Source organism: Otolemur garnettii, unplaced genomic scaffold (genome assembly GCF_000181295.1).
Source record: "Otolemur garnettii isolate 467f Iridium unplaced genomic scaffold, OtoGar3 scaffold00003, whole genome shotgun sequence".
NCBI lineage: Eukaryota > Metazoa > Chordata > Mammalia > Primates > Galagidae > Otolemur > Otolemur garnettii.
This window is the reverse complement of record NW_003852398.1, coordinates 47,347,717-47,366,184: the sequence shown is the minus strand read 5'-3', so window position 1 is coordinate 47,366,184 and position 18,468 is coordinate 47,347,717. Positions and strand designations below refer to the sequence as shown.

Below are 18,468 nucleotides of genomic sequence, written 5' to 3'. Positions count from 1 at the left end.
TTTTTTTTTTTGTTTTAGTTGAATAAGAGATTCTGCAGGTTTTCAGAACAGATTGTACTGTTCAGACTGCTTATTCTCAAGAGAAGCTATAAAGGCTATTTTATCTTCTGCAAGAAAAGTTTACATTCCATTATTTTTATTTCCTTTGAAATGTCCAAAAATTGACATTTGGAGGAAATACTTTGGAAAATTTATCTTAAATGTTACCGTGTAAAGAGCTATTTGATGTGTTGGGGGCGGGGGGTGGGTGGTGGCGGTGGTGGAGGTGGATGTGCACGCATGCGCACATGTGTGCCTGAACCGCAATTTCAGAATTCTAAATTCTCTATTTCAGCCCGTCATCAAGCAGTTCAGAGTCAGATATAGAACCAAAAAACCAAGCATCGGTAAGAAATCTAATTTGCATGAATTCTTTTTTTAAATAAACACTTACATAATTAATGAAACTAACTTCTTTAATTCATATTGAAGTTTTCTTGATGTAGTTTAATTTTCACAGTTTACTAGTATAGATACTTAAAATGAAACACGGAGTGTTCTTTTCCAAGTAGAAGATTAAGGTTAAGTGGGGTGGAGTGATAACTTGGGGAAGTGGTGTGGCCTTTTGAAGTGTGACCTGTAATAAACTCCAGGCTGCTCCCTGTGGCCCTACAACAATGTTAAACACCCTGGGCTGCTCTGAAATATTCACTTATATTCTATATGAGGGAATCCTGGAGTTCAAACCTAAGTGCTATAAATCAGATACATCACATTATTCGGCTTAGTTAAGTTTAAGTCATGGTCTAGTCCAGATATATTTAGTTTCATTCTCTTTCAGGTCAGCTGATGACAGGCTTAGCTCTGATGCTTGAGGTCTTGTTATTCAGGCCTGGGGAAGCTGGGCCCTTTCTGCCTGAGCACCACTGGGTCTCCCTAGGCCCACTGTGAGCTGCTAAGAAGTGTTGAAGCTGGAGTGGTGGATACACGGAAGGTCATTATGCTAGCTCTCCACCTGTATGTTAGTTTGAGAATTTTCCTTAAGAAAGAAAAAAAAAAAAGCTATCTGTATTTCTCTCAGGCTCCCTAGATTCAGTTTTAGGACCCTCTAGACTCCACCCAGAGACATTTGTGGAGCTTTCAACACCAGGGCAGAGGCAGCGTGTTATAATCCTAGGACTAAGAGTCCAAACACTTGGAGTCAGATATACACGTGCCATGTCCAACCTGTGTGATGGCAGCCAAGTCATTTAAACTATCTGAACCTTATTTTTTTTTTTCATTTCTAGACTGAGAACGATATTATTTAAATAGTCTGTTTCAAAATAAGATATTTGGGATGTGAAAATGTTGCGTAAAGTACCCACAAGCGTACCAAAGTATACTTAGTTGAATTGCTGGCATTCAAATGGACTCCCTGTGGGTCAGGGGACTGTGCTCTGCGATTTGACTATTTCTTTGTGGATTCAGCATCTCTGGTCTGTCCCTCCCTGCCCACCCCAGCATCATCAGCTATGAACAATGGATTCCTTTGTGAAAGACATGCAGAACCCCACTTCTGCCCCCAAATTATTCTTAAAGTAGTAATATTCTTATTCTCAGTGTGGTTAGTTCATTTCATCGGGGCCCAGACCCACTGGACATAGCTGTCGCTTCCATGATCATTTTCAGAAAGACGATTTCTGTTGAAGAAAAATAAGTCAAAGGGAAACACAATTGGATTGATAGAATGTAGTTTTAATTAAAATTGTGTTTTCTAATGCTAGCAATCATTTAATCTTGTATTTCTCTTTTTCCAGCTAGGAAATAAAAGCCCTCATAATGAATTTTCATTTTATTTAATGGAGCTTTTTATGATTCTGTTGTCTAAAGAACGTCCCTTGTTGGACCACAGGAAAACAATTTTTCTCTGTGTGATTGGGACCTTTGGGTTTCAGAAATGGGAAACCTCAGAAAACCAATCTCTGCTAATGGTGCTAATCAATCAGCACCCTAGAGGTAATCCTCTTGTTGGCTGCATCCACGCTGAGAAGGACAAGGTGCCAATTACCACATTTAGGATGTGTGCCTGGGGCTTCCAATTAGCTTCCTGGAGTTCAGAATCTATCCTCTTCCAATTTATATTTGACAGGGTTGGGAGCCCTAGGGCTCCAAGGAACTGGTTTTGCTTTAGTTTCTGTCTTTTTATATTTCTAAAAGAATACATTTAGCTGGAGGAAGTTAGGATTAGATACCCCAAGGTCATGAGATATCCACGTGACTGCTGCCTCCTTCCACAGCACCGTCCTTTCTAAATCACAGAACTCATGAACTCAGCAGAACAGATCCTGTGTGCCATGAGGGACCAAATTGCAAGTGCGTCTCAGGTGTCTCTTTTAAATAACTGTGTGTAGTAGTGGTGGGGAAGATGGAGGTGATGAAATCATTTCAATTCTGTGAAGATTTCTGGACCACCCCAGCAGAATGAACCACAGTCCACCTTTTGTGCCACAGTTGTTCTTTATCTGCCTTTATTGCACCGTTCTCTGCGTTGACTTGAACTTGCAGGTTCCCTTGATAGACTGTTCATTCCTAAAATAAGGACTGAGCTTTCTTAGTCTCTGCAGCTCCACGACAAAATTTTAGGTGTCAGAATGGTTCTCAATCTGTATGCTTTGAAATAGACAAATGGACTGAGAGCCAAGGGTAGTAACTAGATGATTGCCTTACTCTTTCCTTTGAATCCTTAGAACAGCATGTGAGGGCCGTGGCTGGGATCATCCCTACTATACTGATACTTTAAAAAATATATATTATTGTTATTACCAACTTAGAAATTAAGAAGTTGAGATTCATGGAGATTCAAGGAGTTCCAAATGTTAGTGATCAAAGAATATGTGTTCACTACAGTATCGTGGGAATGTTATGGGATAATCCAGGGAGAGTTTATTTTACTTAGATCTACTTCTCAGGTGCCAGGTTGTCCCCATTTATCTCAACCCTACGCCTTTGGGCCTGTTGGAGAATTAGAATGTCACACAAGTATAAACTGTTGCCTTTGCTCCATTTTAACATCTTCTCACAGAACAGCTAGTGCATATAAATCATCTCATTTGAAATTGTTTAGGAAATAAAAATTCTATTGCAAGGAGGCTTGGCTTGAATAGGATAAGGTTTGCTTTCTCTAAACTATTTATGAGAACTCAGACACATTCACAGGGAAATGAGTGATGTAAAACAGATGATGTCACCCGTGATGTGGAGCAGCACATCCAAAACTGAGAATAGGGGTATGAATTCATTAGTGCTGGGATGCATGTGAAGGATTTCACTCACTCTGCAAAACTGGGCTTATTCTAAAATCTCACAAGCCCTATAGCATTCAGGTTGTAATTTAGTGATGGCTTTATTAAAGGATCATTACATGCCATGACATTAAAAGTACTTTTAGAATTTCTGGCCTATGAGATCCAAATCATAGCCTGCTATATAGAAAGTCAGCATTCCACAAGACCTTAAAGTAGCTAAATGATTTGACATTTGATAAATTGATTGAAGGAAGCAAGTGGTGTCAAATAACGTGAATTCTGTTGTTCTTTTACTACTTGCTGTGATAGACGATTAGCTTTGTGGGAAACATATTTGGTCACACTTCTGTTATCTATAAATTTTCTTTTTTTTGGGAGACAGAAAAATTTCACACTTTGTCATCCCTAGGAGAGTGCCATGGCATCATAGCTCATATCAACCTCAAACTCTTGGTCTCAAGCGATTCTCTTGCCTTAGCCTCCAAGTGGCTGGGACCACAGGCTCCCGCCATGACACCCACCTATTTTTAGAGACAGGGTCTTGCTTTGCTCAGGCTGGTCTTGAACTCCTGAGTTCAAGCAATGTCACCCATGTTGACCTCCCAGAGTGCTAAAATTGCAGGTGTGAGCCACCACACCTGGTCTGGTATCTATGATTTTAACACTCTGAGATGACTTTCAAAAGATTCTTCCCTTTGGGTGGCACCTGTGGCTCATAGGAGTAGGGTGCCAGCCCCTTATGCCAGAGGTTCAAACCCAGCCCCAGCCAAAAAAAAACTTCAAAAAAAGAGAGATTCTTCCCTTTGATGAGCAAACTGTCAAATCATTAATGAATCAAGCTTGGTGATATATTGCTTGTATTTTAAATAAACTTCAAATTTCAGATGTTTTAAAGTAGATAGTCCTATTTATTATTAAAATGAGAGTACTACTGCACTGTATTTCTACATACATCTAAAGATTTTTTCTTGTTCTAAGAAATAGGCTATTTTGTTTTATTTTTTAACCAACCTAATAGGTAAGAAGTGATATCTCAGAACTTGTTTTCTTGTTTTGCCTCTACCCCCTACCTTTTTCTTTCTTCCTTCTCTTTCCTTCTTTCAGCTTTACTGAGATATAATGAATACATTTAAAGTAGGCACATTGATGAACTTTGAGATATGTAAACACACATGAAGCCATCCCACAAGGTAGTGAACCTATCCTTCACCCTCAAAGTTTCTCATGCCTCATAGTAATCCCTCCACCTGCTCTTCCCTCCTGTCCATATCCCTCAAGAATTTTCTTGAGCTTTATATAAGTAGAGGCATATAATATGGACCCTTTTTTATTGTCTTCTTTCACTCAGAGGAATTAATTGGGAATTTATCCATGTCCTAGAATGCATGAACAGTTCCCTTTTACTACAAAATTTTATCCCATTATGTTGGATGTACAAATTTGTTCATCCTTGCTATAGTTTGGATGTGGTTTATTTGTCCCCTAGCAAATCTCATGTTGAAATTTGATCCCTGGTGTTGGAGAGGGGTCTAATGGGTCTTTGTGTATTAAGAACAGATCCCTCATGAATAGACCAATGCCCTCTGTTGGGGAACTTCTCACTCTATTCCTGAAAATGCTGGTAGTTAAAAAGAACCTGGCAACTCTCTGTCCAGCCTCTCCTGTTTCCCCCTCACCACGAGATCTTTGCACATGCCTGCTCCCCTTGGACTTCTACTGTGTGTGGAAGCAGCCTGAGGGCCTCAGCAGAAGCTGAGCAGATGCCGGTACCATGTTTCTCATACAGCCTGCAGAGCCATGAGAAAAATAAACCTCTTTTCATTATAAATGGAAGATATTCTTTTATAGCAATGTGGAATGGACGAAGATAGTTCCTTTGCCTGTTGACTGATACTTAGTTATTTTGGGGGTTTTGGCTCTTATGAAGAAGGCTGCTATAAACATTCGTGCGCAAGTCTTTGTATGGATGTGCTCATTCTTTTCTATAGGCCATAAAAGTATAAAGTTTACTTTGCCTTCTTAGAAGGAGAGAAGGGGTAAGAGAGAGAAAGAGAATGGAGAAAGAGAGAGAAGAGAGCAAGGAGATGGGGTGGCATTCCAAAGAAAGAAAAGAAGAAGGCCTACCCTTGTATGCTTCCTTTTCTCCTGGATAAATACCCATGAGTGGAATGGTTGAATCATGTGGAAAGTATACTTTTAACCTTTTTAAAAGGTACCTATTTTCTAACGTGGTTGTACCATTTTACATTATTGCTAGCAGTGTATAAAAGGTTCACTTTATCTGCATTTTTCCAACCCTACTAAACTAGACCTTTTTATTATAATTTTAGCCATTATGATAGTTATAGCTTTATAGACTTATTTGCATATCCTTAAAAACAAATGATGTTGAGCATATTTTAATTTGCTTGTTTGCCACCTTTATATCTCTTTGATATCTATTCAAATCTCTAGGTCATTTTTAAGCTGTATTGCTTGTTTCTTAATAGTAATTTTTAAAAAATATATTCTGGATTTGAGTAGTTTTTCAGATATGTTTTGCAAGTATTTTTGCAGCTTACTCTTTTTCTTCTCTTAACAGTGTTTTTAGAAGAGCAGAAGCTTTTAGTTTTAATGACATTTAATTCATCAATTTGTACTTTCATGGATCACGCTTTTGGTATCTGACCTAAGAAATCTTTGCCCAAGCTCACAAATATTTCCTCCTAAGTTTTCTTCTAGAAGTTTTGTAATTTTAGAGATTTCCCCCCCATTTCTGTTTCTTTCCTTTAAAAAAATTAACACATAATTGTGTATATTTGTGGAGTACAGTGTGATGTTTTGATACACAAATACAATGTGTAATGATCCAATTGTGGTAATTAGCATATGAGGCCTAACAATTAAATTTGTGAACTTGTACCATGTGCTTACATTGGTAGCACTGTATAAACAACTTGCTAAGGTTTCATAACCTTGGTATATCAGTGTTTCACAGCTGTGTGCATGTTGACATGTGGCGGTGTCTTGCTGAGTAGCGTTCACTATTGTCACATGTTTTTGTGTGCTGTCAGGAGAACATTGAAGTTTGAATTAGAGCAATGAACAAACATTAAATTTCTTCTTAGACATGGCAAGAATGGAAGTGAAATTGGGGATATGTTAGCCCAAGTTATGGGGATAATGCCATGAAGAAAATGAGTTCAATATTTTTCTGAGGGAGGGAAAGTGTCATTGATGAAGAATGGTCAGTGCTGCCAGTAACAAACAGAACTGATGAAAACATTGCAAAAATGTGCCCAGTTGTGTGTTAAAATCGCAGGCTGATTGTGAGAAGCATAGCAAACCAAGTAAACATTGATACAGAAGCAGGAAAATCTTAACTGAAAATCTTGGCATGAGAAAGGTGTGGCTTTTCCATTCTGACAATACAGCAGCTCACATAGCACTATTTGTGAGTGAGTTTTTAGCCAGTAAACAAATAACTCCATTGGAACAGCCTCCCTACTCCCCTGATCTTGCCCTCAGTGACTTTTTTCTTTACCTGAAGATAAAAGAAATATTGAAAGATGTTTTGATGACATTAATGTCATCAAGGGTAATACAATGACAGCTCTGATAACCATTCTAGAAAAAGAGTTCCAAAATTGTCTTGGAGGGTGGACCAGGTGCTGAGATTGGTGCACAGCTTCCCAAGGGGAGTACTTCAAGGGTGACAGTAGTGATATTCAGCAATGAAGTATGTACCACTTTTTCTAGGATGAGTTCATGGACTTAATTGTCAGACTTTGATTCTATCACCTCAGACATTTATCATTTCATTTACAATTCTCTAGTCCAGCTATTTTGAGATATGCAACATATTACTTTTAACTATCTTTGCTCTACTGTGCAATGGAACACTAAAACTTATTCCTCTTTCCTAACTATAACTTTGCATCTATTACCCAGCCTTTCCCCATCCCTTTGTTATCCTCTCACCCTTCTCAGCCTCTTATGCCACTTTCCTATTCTTTATTTCTGTGAGATAAACTGTTTTGATTTCTTCATATATGTGAAATCATGCAGTGTTTTGTCTTTCCTTTCTGTGCCTATGAATTTCATTTGTCATAATGTCCTCCAGGTTCATCCATTTTGCTAGTGACAGGCTAAACAGTAGTCAATTGTGTTAATATACCATATTTTCTTTATCTATCCATCCATTGATGAACACTTAGGTTGATTCCTTGTCTTGGCTATTGCAAATTGTGCTGTAGTAAACATGGATGTGCAGATATCTCTTCCACACATAGTTTCATTTTCTTTGGAGTTATATCCAGTAGTAGGAATTCTAGTTCATATGGTGTTCTATTTTTAATTTTTGAGGAACTATCATACTATTTTTCATAGTGGCTATACTAATTTACATTCCCAAAAGCAATACATAAGAGTTTCCCTTTCTTCACACCCTTGCCAGCATTTGTCTTTTTTTTCCTTTTAATAGTATTCATTCCAACTAGAGTAAGATGATATACCATTGTTGTTTTATCATTTTCCTGATAATTAGTGATTTTGAGCATTTTTCCACATACCATTTATGTGTCTTTTTTTGAGAAATATCTGTTGAGATCTTTTCCCCATATTTAATTGGATCATTAGGTTTTGCAATTGACTTAAATTTCTCATATATCCTAGGTTGATCCCTTCTCAGATGCATAGTATGCAAATATTTTCTCCCTTTTTGTAGGTCATTTCTTCATACTGTGATTGCATCCTTTGCTATGCAGAAACTTCTTTTAAGGGAATTTTTTATTTTAATTTTAAAATGACATTTTACCTGGTTAACTGTGTAGAATTTGGGGGGTGGTTTGTAATTTTCTAGACACAATTGAATGACAAAATCAAAGTCAAAAGCCATGCCTTTGGAAAAACTGAATTATGCCTGCATTATTTTATTTTATTTTATTGGACGTCTTTGCAATTGTGAATTGTGATGTGATAACATTTGAGCACCAGTGTCTTTTTGATGAAGACATCTTTTCCTTTGGGTAGCTACCTACCCAGTAGTGAGACTGCTGGATCAAATGATAAGTCGACATTTATTTCTTTGAGAAATTGTCATACTGTTTTCCATAGATATTGTACTAATTTACAGTCCCACATAGTGTATGAGCATTCCTTTCTTTTTACATCCATGCCAGCATCTATTGTTTTTTGACTTGGTAATGGGCATTCTGACACAGGTAGTGGTATCTTATTGTGGTTTAAATTTGCATTTCCCTGATGATTACTGATGCTGAGCCCTTTTTTGTGTGTTTGTTGGCCATTTGTCTTTTTTTTTTTTTAATTTCAAAATATTAAGGGAGGACAAATGTTTTTATTACACGGCTTGAGTTAGGACTACAAATGTGCCCATCATCCAAATAATACTCGTTGTACCTGTTTCTCTATCTTTTTTGGTAAAGATTCTATTCTTTTGGCTACTTTTTTAATGGAGTTGTTTGCTTTTTTCTTTCTGATGTGTTTGAATTCTTTGTAGAGTCTGGATATTAGCCCTTTGTGAAGGTATATTTAACAAATATTTTCCTCCATTGTATAGGTTTATTTACTTTGCTAATTATTTCCTTCACTGTGCAGAAGCTTTTTAATTTAATTAAGTCACTTTTTTTTTTTTTTTTCTGTTTTGTCTTTGAAGTCATAGTGATAAATTCCTTGCTCTGGCCAATGCCTAGATGAGTTTTAGCTATGTTGTCCTCCAGAATTTTTATAATTTCATGCCTTATATTTAAGTCTTTAATCCATCTTGAATTAATATTTGTATATGACAAGAGATATGGGTCCTGTTTCATTCTTCTGCATGTGGCTATCCAATTTTCCAAGCACCATTTATTGAATATGGCTTCCATTCCCCAGTGTATGTTGTCCACTTTGTCAAAGATCAGTTGCAGATAGATGGTTTTATTGATGGGTTGTTTATTCTGTTCTTTTGGTCTTTGTCTTTTGTCAGGGCCCAGGACTGGCCAGGTCTCAGGCCTAGCTTAGGTAGGTTCTGGACGCGGACCACTAAGCTCCTTGCTCAGTAACAGTTTCTCTTAGGTGCCTGAGGGCTATCTACTTTAGCTGGAGAGAGAGAGTGTGTGTGTGTGTATGTGTCTTAGAGAGAGTAAAGCAGTCTTCTTAGAAAGATAGATCTTAGTCTTTAGCAGAGCTTGGTAATCTTCAGCAGAGAGACGCTGTGCTGGCATTCTACAGGCAGAAGAGGAGATAGAGTCAGAGTAAGTGTGTCCATGATAGAATCACATGCCCCCAACTACCTTCTCCTCCAACCTAATATATGGCTGATCTGGTGCCTCTCAACACCACAGGTGTAGAGACTGCCAATTCACCAATGCTCTTATCTTGCGAGCTCTCATGCTTGTTAGGAGAGCTAAATCTCTCTCCATGCCCTTTCACCAACTGTTCCATTATTGAGCTATACAGGTATTTCTTTTAACTCTCACTCTTCCTAGCCATAATCTATATGGGCTGCTACAATCTTTAATTTTATATTAGTAGCATGATGTTTGGGTTACTATAGCCTTGTAGTATAATATGGAGTCATGTATTGTGATACCTTCAGATTTGACCTTTTTGTTTTAGATGGTTTTGGCTATCTGTGTTCCTTTTTAGTTCAAAATGAAGCTTAGAATCTGTGAATACTGATATATTAATGGGAATCACGTTAAATCTGTAAATCACTTTGGGCATTTTAGTATGGACACTCAGCATGGACATTTTAATAATGTTGATTCTTCCAATCCATGGGATGAGAATGGGATATTTTTCCATTTGTTTGGGGCATCTATGACTTCTTTCATCAGTATCTTGTAGTTCTCCTTGAAAAAAATCTTTCACCTCTTTGGTTAAGTATGTTACTAAGAATTTTATTTTCTTTGTTGTTGTTGTAATGGTATTAGGTTCTTGATTTCACTCCCAGCTTGACTGTTATTGGTATATATAAATGCTACTGATCTGTGTACACTGATTTTTGTAACCTGAGACTTTGCTGGATTTATGTAACAATTCTAGAAGTCTTTTGCGGTGTCTTTAGAATGTTTTAGATACCAAATCGCAAACAGAAATAGTTTGGCCTCATCTTTCCATTTGGATGGTCTTTATTTCTTTCTCTTGCCTGATTATTTTGGATAGGCCGACTTACAATACTATGTTAAATAGAAGTAGTAGCAATGGGCACCTTATCTTGTTCCAGTTGTTACTGGGAATGCTTTCAACTTTTCCCCATTCAGTTTGATATTTGCTGTGGGTTTGTCATAATATGGCTTTTAAATTTTGTGTTATGTTTCCTCTATGTTTGTTGAAAATTTTTATCAACAAATTGTGCTGGATTTTGATTGAATGCTTTCTCAGCATTGAGATCAGCATGTGGTCATTTTTTTTGGGGGGGGGTTTTGCAATAAATCACACTTATTGGTTTGCATATGTTGGATCATCTTTGCATCTTGGGAATGAAACCCACATGATCATGGTGAATAATCTTTTTGATTTGCTATTGAATTTGGTTTGTTAGTATTTTATTGAAGATTTTTGTGTCTATGTTCCCCGGGGTATTTGTTTGTAGGTTTCTATTTGTTGTGTTCTTTCCTGGCTTTGGGATCAAGGTGATGCTGGTTCACAGAGTGAGTTAGGGAGGATCTCCTCCTTTTCAATGTTACAGAGTAATTTCTCTATGACAGGTACCAGTTCTTTGTAGGAACTGGTAGAATTTGGTTGTGAATCTGTCTGGTCTGAGAATTTTTTCTTGATAAGTATGTTACTAGTGTTTCCATATTACTGCTCATTGCTTGTTACTACTTGTTCAGGATTTCTATTTCTTTCTGTTTCAGGCTTGGGAGGTTGTGTGTTTTTCAGGAATTTATTCATTTCCTCTACATTTTCTAGTTTGTGTGCATAGAGATTTTCATAGTAGTCACAGATGATTATTTTTTATTTCTGTGTTATCATTTGTATTGTCTCCTTTTTCATTTTTGAATGAGCTCATTTGGACGCTATGTTCTCTATTTCTGGTTAATGTACCTAGAGGTCTATCAACATTTTTTTATCTGTTCAAAGCACCCACTTTTTGTTTCATTGATCCTTTGTATTTTTGTTTGTTTGTTTTCTGTTTCATCTAGTTCTGAGGTTTATTTATTTTTTTCTGCTGGCTTTGGGTTTGACATGTTCTTCTTTTTCTAGTTCCTTGAGGTATAACACTAAATTGTTAGTTTGTGATCTGTCTTCCTTCCTTCCTTCCTTCCTTTCTTCTTTCCTTCCTTCATCCCTCCCTCCCCCTCTTTCTTTCTTTTTTTTTTGTAAGCATTTAAAACTATAAATTTTAGTCTTAACACTACTTTTATTGTATGCCATAGATTTTGGATGCTTGCGTAATGATTATTCAGTTCAAAAAACTTTTGATTTCTATCTTAATTTTGTCATTGACCCAAGCATCATTGAGCAGCAGGTTATTTAATTTTCATGACTTCATGTAGATTTGAAAGTTCCTCTCGGAATTAACTTCTAATTTTATTCCATGAGAAGATACATGGAATGATTTGTATTTTTCTGAATTTCCTGAGACTTTCTTTGCACATTAACATATGATCTATCTTGGAAAATATTCCATGTACTTATAAGAAGAATGTGTGTTGTGCAGTATATGCTGAAGTTTTGAGGTAGAATATTCTGTAGATGTCTGGTAGGTCCATTTGTTCTGGAGTTCCATTTAAGCCCAATGTTTCTTTGTTGATCTCCAGCCTCGATGATCTATCCAGTCCTGTCAGTGGAGTATTGAAGTCCCCACTAATTATAGTGTTGTTGTTTTCTTTGCTTTGATCTAGTAGTATTTTATTTATGAACTTGGTAGCTCCTATGTTAGGTGCAAATAAATATTCAGAATTATTATATCATCTTACTGAATCATTTCCTTTATCATTATATAATGACTATCTTTGTCTTTTCTTTTTATCATTGTTGATTAAAGTCTGTCTTACCTGATATGAAAATCTACTCTTGCTCACTTTTTCTTTCTATCCATGTGGAGTATTATTTTTTCCATCCTTTTACCTTGAGTCTATGAGAATCCTTGTGAGTTAGGTGAGTTTTTTTGAGATAGCAAGTGCTTGGGGTGTGTTTATTCATCCATTCAGAATTCTATATCATTTTAAAGGAGTATTAAGACTGTTAAATATTAGTATTGATATTTGAGATATGACTCTGTTCATCATGTTGAATGATACTTGATAAGTTTCTTTGTTTTTTTCCTTGTTTTACTATTTTATAAGCATTGGAATCTTTAACTTTCACATGTTTTTCTATTGGTGGGTATGATTGTTGCTTTACACATATAGAGCACTTTTAGGCATTTCCTACAGGGTATATCTAGTGTGACAAATTCTCTTAGTGTTTGCTCATCTGGGAAAGACTTTATTTCTCCTTCATTTATGAAACTTAGTTTTATGGGACACAAAATTCTTAGCTGGCAGTTATTCCATTTAAGAAGACTAATACGGAGACCTCATCCCTTCTGGCTTGGAAGGTGTCTTCTGAGAGGTTTGCTATTAGTCTGATGGATTTTCCTTGTAACTAACTTGTTTCATTTGTCTTGTGGCTTGGAGTATTTCCTCCTTCTCTGTGACCTTGGTCAGGCTGATGACTATATGTCTCGGTGATGTCCTATTTTCTATGAATCTTCCTGCTGTTAAATGACCATCTTATATCTAGATATCTAAGCCTCTAGCAATACCAGAGAACTTTTCCTCTATTATTCGCTAAAATAAGTTTTCCATGCTTATTGCTTTTTCTTCTCCCTCAGGGATACCTAAAATTCTTATTATTAGTTCAACTGCATAATTCATATTTCTTGCAGTGATTGTTCATTCATCCTTGTTCTTTTTTTTTTTTTTTTTTTTTGCATGTTTCCTGACTGGCTTACCTCAAAATCCTTGCCTACAAGCCTTGAAATCCCTTCTTCTGCTTGCTCTAGTCTGTTGTTAAATATTTCTGGTGTGTTTTGAAATTTCCTAAGTGACTTTTTCTTTTGAGACAGTTTCACTCTGTCATTTTGGGTAGAGTGCCATGGTGTCATCATAGCTCACAGAAACCTCAAACTCTTGGGCTCAAGCAGTCCTCTTACCTCAGCCTCCCCAGTAGCTGAGACTACAGGCACCTGCCACAAGGTTAGGCTATTTTTTCTGTTTTCAGTAGAGATGGGTCTCACTTAGGCTGGTCTCAAACTCCTAAGCTCAGGCGATCCACCCACCCTGTACTCCCAAAGTGCTAGGCTTACAGGTGTGAGCTGTTACAACCAATCCTAAGTGACTTTTTCATTTCTTTACATTATATTATTTCTTTTCTAATGTTATCTTTCTCTTTAGCGAATTTTTGATTCAGGTCCTGAATTTTGTGTGTGGAGGGGGTTGCTTTCAGATGATACTCTACCATCTCCTCAATTCCATTCTTTTTACTTGCCATCCATAATCTGGATTTAGTTTGCTGATATTTTGTTGAAGATTTTTGCATCTACGTTCATTAGGGATATTGGCCTGTAGTTTCCTTGTCTGGCTTTGTTATTGGAGTGATGCTAGCCTCATATAATGAGTTAGGGAGAATTTCCTCATTTCAGTTGTTTGGAATAGCTTAGGAAGAACTGGTATTAGTTCTTTGGATGGTTTAGTAGACTTTCAGTGTCATTGCTGGTTATTGGTCTGTTCAGGTTTTCCATTTTTTCATGATTTAATTTTGGTAGGTCATATGCCCCTAGTATGTTTTGGTTTTTGTATTTAGGTCTCTGATCCATTTATAGTTAAGTTTGGCTACTGATGATTCACAGCTGAGTCTCTCCCCAGGAATTCCCCTCAGCTGAAGAACGCCATTGCCTTAAGGCATACATTACCTTAGGTTCATCAACCTGCATTCAATGACTGATAGAGGACCAAGACCTGGCCTCCTTGCTTAGACTGGGGACAATTTCAGTTCTCCCCTTGGGATTGGCTGAAGCCTCTGTGGTAGTCTTGCTTCTCTCCTTCCTTTATAAATACCATCTTAATAAGCCCTCTGCAGCCAAATCTCTCTTTCAGAGTATTTCCTAGGACCCTAACCTCATATAATCATAAAATCAGAGCAGGCCATAATTAAATGAATGCAGTTTTTTGGATGGAAAGCCTCTGGCTCAAGGAGTAAGGAGCCGGCCCCATATGCCAGAGGTGGTGGGTTCAAACCCAGCCCTGGCCAAAAAAAAAAAAAAAAAAGAAAGAAAGAAAGAAAGAAAGAAAGAAAGAAATGTGCTAAATAGCCATGTGCTGACACTGAGGGTAGGATGAAAAATATGAACAGAAAATATCATAGTAACTTTGACAGCCCTTTAGAAAAATCTTTCTTAATATAATTAAGGGATTTAATAAATATCTATTTACAAACATTAAGGAAGTAAAATACTTTATTTAACAAAACATGGTAATATTTATATATTCAATCTGAAACATGTACTTTCTGCTAGCAAAAATAATAATAGTAATAATAAAAACCCACAAGTAGTATACAAATTGAATCTTTACCTCTAGAGACTTCAGCTAAAGAGAAATAGTGTTATCTCCCAAGATCTTGGGAGATGAGATGTTAGTTGGAGTTCCCATCCATTGTTCAACCTCTCACATAGCTACTTACATGTTGCAATCTTACAATAAATGGAGAATTGATTCAATTCATACTCCCCTGATCCTATCCCCATCCTTGTGCCTGTATAACCATCTTTACCCAGTTTAAATAATGTAGCCTAAATTCTATTCAGAAATAACTTTTCCACAGATTTTTAGATCAAGCAGTTAGAGAAGGGTTATAGCAGAAATAGTATATTGTAATTGGTGGGAATTTTTTTCTTAACTGGTATCTATAAAGATCAAAACCTTAATTGATTTTGATTTAACTTGATTATTATTATATTTTTGGAAAGTTGTTAGATGCAACTGGCTAAATTCTTAATATTTTATTCTCCTTAATAGTTTACTTCTCCTTTACAGACCCATCCAAGGTGGGAGGGATAGGGGATCTAAGGGACTCTTTGGATGGATGATTCATCAGGGAATCCAGCATTGGGAAGGAAGGGACAAACTGTCACAGTGAGTGCTCCCCCCCAAAGTTATACCTGTCACTCTCTTCCCCTTTCATTGACCAAAGAAATCACATGACCCACAAGAACTGCACTGCTGTGGAAATAAGATCATATCATGTGCATGGAAGATTGTTTAGAAATACTTGGTAGACAGAAAGTTACAGCAACATAAAGCTTGAGTTAAAAAAAATAATAATTAAATCTAAGAAAGGATATACTATAGCACAAAATAAAGGAAATCATTAATTCCAGAAGTTCTCATTTTAACAAATTCTATTTAATTTGAAAGTAGAATCCATTAAAAAAAAAAAAGATCTTAGCAGTTTAAGATGAGGTTGACCGAAGAACTGGGCAGAATATTCTTTAGAAAATGATCCTTCACAAGCATTTGGGCAACATGCCCTATTTCATTTGTGATTTCTATGATATGGTAAATATATAAGAAACAAAAGGTCCTGTCTTCATGCAAATGTGTTCTTTTAATTTTTTAAAATGTCAACAGGCAAAGAAATTTAGAAAACATGTGGTGCTGAAATAGATTGTTTACAGATAGATGTTTTTCAGAATTTCCCCAGGAGGCAGCAGTGTTATAAAGGACCTCTAAAAACTGAAGCATTTGAGTATCTTCAAATCTGTTTCATCAGATGCCACTGGCATTTCTTCCTCCACTTGGCTCCTTCAAATGGCAAAAAGTTCCAAACAACTGGCATAACTTGGGGAAAGCATGCTAATTTGTGCTGTGTAGAATTGATACATTTTATTTTCTATGAGGGTGGAAGGTTGAGAAGTGTGTGTGTATAGTAGGAAGGTAATTTTGAGATGAAAAAAGGATAGAAATTAAATACATATACTTAGAGGTCAAGGGCTACTCTGTACTAATATCTTGGATGAAAGCGACTCTCACATGTATTTTATTCATCCTTTGAAACCTGAACATTTAGATCAGAGGAAGACTGGGTGGGGTACTTGTGTGTTGGGATCCATCTAATCAATCAGCCTTACTTTGAGAGAACAATTCAATTGCTGTGACCTGAAAAACGTACTTTCCAAAACTGTTCAAAATTTCCTTGAGAAAGGACACCCTTCTCAAGGGCTAAGACAGTTACTTAATCTAGCCTTTCCCAGAGGGTACATTTCCCCTTGGGAGGTTCTCTCCCGATGGTTGGTGAGCGGTTGGCAGGAAATGGGGTTCGCAGGGGGTGAACAGCACAAGGATGCAGGCTCTTAGGGAGAAGGCGTGACCTCTGGTTGCTCTCAGCGTCACCAGGCAGATTAGATAACATTGGCTTAATTTATTTTGATAGTTCTGTTTAACGGACACTTGCTGCTGGGAATAATAGCCCCAGGTCTTCATGTCAATAGCTGAACTGCTTGTGTTAGATCAGGTATCAGAGACAATTGGTTATTTTGAAATACATTTAAGACTTTCAATCAATGTGATATGTTATCTGTACTTAGTAAAGTTAAGAGAAATGGAAAGTTTCTCCAAGTTTTGATTAGAGCTTGCTTCTTCAAAAAATTGGCTGTCTCCTTGAACAAAGGTTATGCATTAATGCACCAAAAAAAACAAAACAATGTAGTCTTTGAAAATTCTGTATCTTACAAGGAAACTTACCCTTTACCACCATTTTAACCCATTTAAGAAGCATTCACAAATATTCCAAATAAGTAATAGAAAACTATTTGTAGCACCTATTGCAATACCTTTGATGTATTAAGGTCTTATAAATCAATGAGGAAAAGACTAGAACTTAAATAGAAAATGGATAAAGGATGTAAAGCATACCTACAAAACCAGACCCAGTAAGATATCCATACTTGTAAATCTCAAATAAGATTTCTAAACTCAATTGTAAATAAACAAACATTTTCAAAACTTAGATGTCACATTTACCTGTAAGTTTGACAAACATGAAAAATATTAAAATGTCTTTGCCGAAGATGTAGGAGACTTAGAGCCTCATATATTGGTGGTGGGTGGGTTTGTTTGAGGAATGTAGTCTCAAATATGTGGCAAGGATATACTCTTTAAAATCCAGTAATCATTTTTTTTAATTTGTAGTAAGAAAATATAAAATAAGGTCACAAAGATATGTGTAGAAATATGTTTATTATAGCATTATCCAACATAAGCAACAACTGCATATGCCCCTGAAGGAATTTATTGTGACCTGTAAAAATTATGGTAGTTTTAAAGATAAAAAATTAAGGGAAGTGACATTTATGAAATATAGATTACATCTGTGACATACTGTTCATTCAAAATGATCACAAATTCACATGTATAGTAGGAATCCAGATTTTATATGGTATGCATCTTATAAGAATACACACACAATATTAGAAAAGGTAATATTTCAAATCTAGCAATCATTGGTTGGTGAAAATCTGGATTTTTACTTTCATTTTTTATGCCTTTTTATTATCTAAATTTAATATGCAAAATATCTGTGGCACAGAGATGATGCTGAACACATTTTTTTGTTTCTCCTCTCCCATCCTTATAATATTAAAATCCATTTATTGGACCACCTCTGATCCAGTTCTCAACTTTCATCATACTTATGCATTCCTGAAAGGATTAATAATCTTTAGCCTCTAAGGTTTAGCTCTGGGCCTTATGTATAAAAGGGCACTCCATTAATGTTGGGATGATTCTTGTGTGTCTGTTATTGAATAACTGGACACACTGTATTTTTCAGTTAGGGAATACAATTCTCTTGAGTCATACACTTAATGCAAAGGAAAATTAAATTGTAAGATATTTTAAAATCAAATGGGGTTCAGAAACACTCTTTGGAAAGGACTAAGTCCTATCTTGTCTCAAGTGCCTAAGGAATGCTTTAAATTCTAGAACAGCTTGCTTTCCCTGGGGGCAGTTACTACTTGGAATCTTCCTTAAAATAGAAATATCTATGTCAGTGGTGATTACATTCTGGATCCTGTTCATCTTTCTTCTTATGAATACAACAATATTTGGAGCTTTTGTCTCACAATGTGCTCTTACATTCTTTTCTGATTATGTTACTGAAAATCTAGGAAAAAAGCCTTCCATAATAACTTTCTTTGTGACCACAAATCTTGTAATGCTGAGATCCAAAT

General features: G+C 36.3%; 1 protein-coding gene across 1 annotated transcript in view; it reads left to right on the top strand.

Annotated features, from left to right (window-relative positions):
• Positions 1-18,468, top strand: part of CCDC192 (coiled-coil domain containing 192) — a 210,677-nt gene that overhangs the window by 4,157 nt on the left and 188,052 nt on the right. The window contains exon 2 of the mRNA XM_023515302.1: positions 335-386. Coding sequence (XP_023371070.1) covers positions 335-386 — 52 coding nt within the window. The remainder of the gene's footprint in view (positions 1-334; positions 387-18,468) is intronic.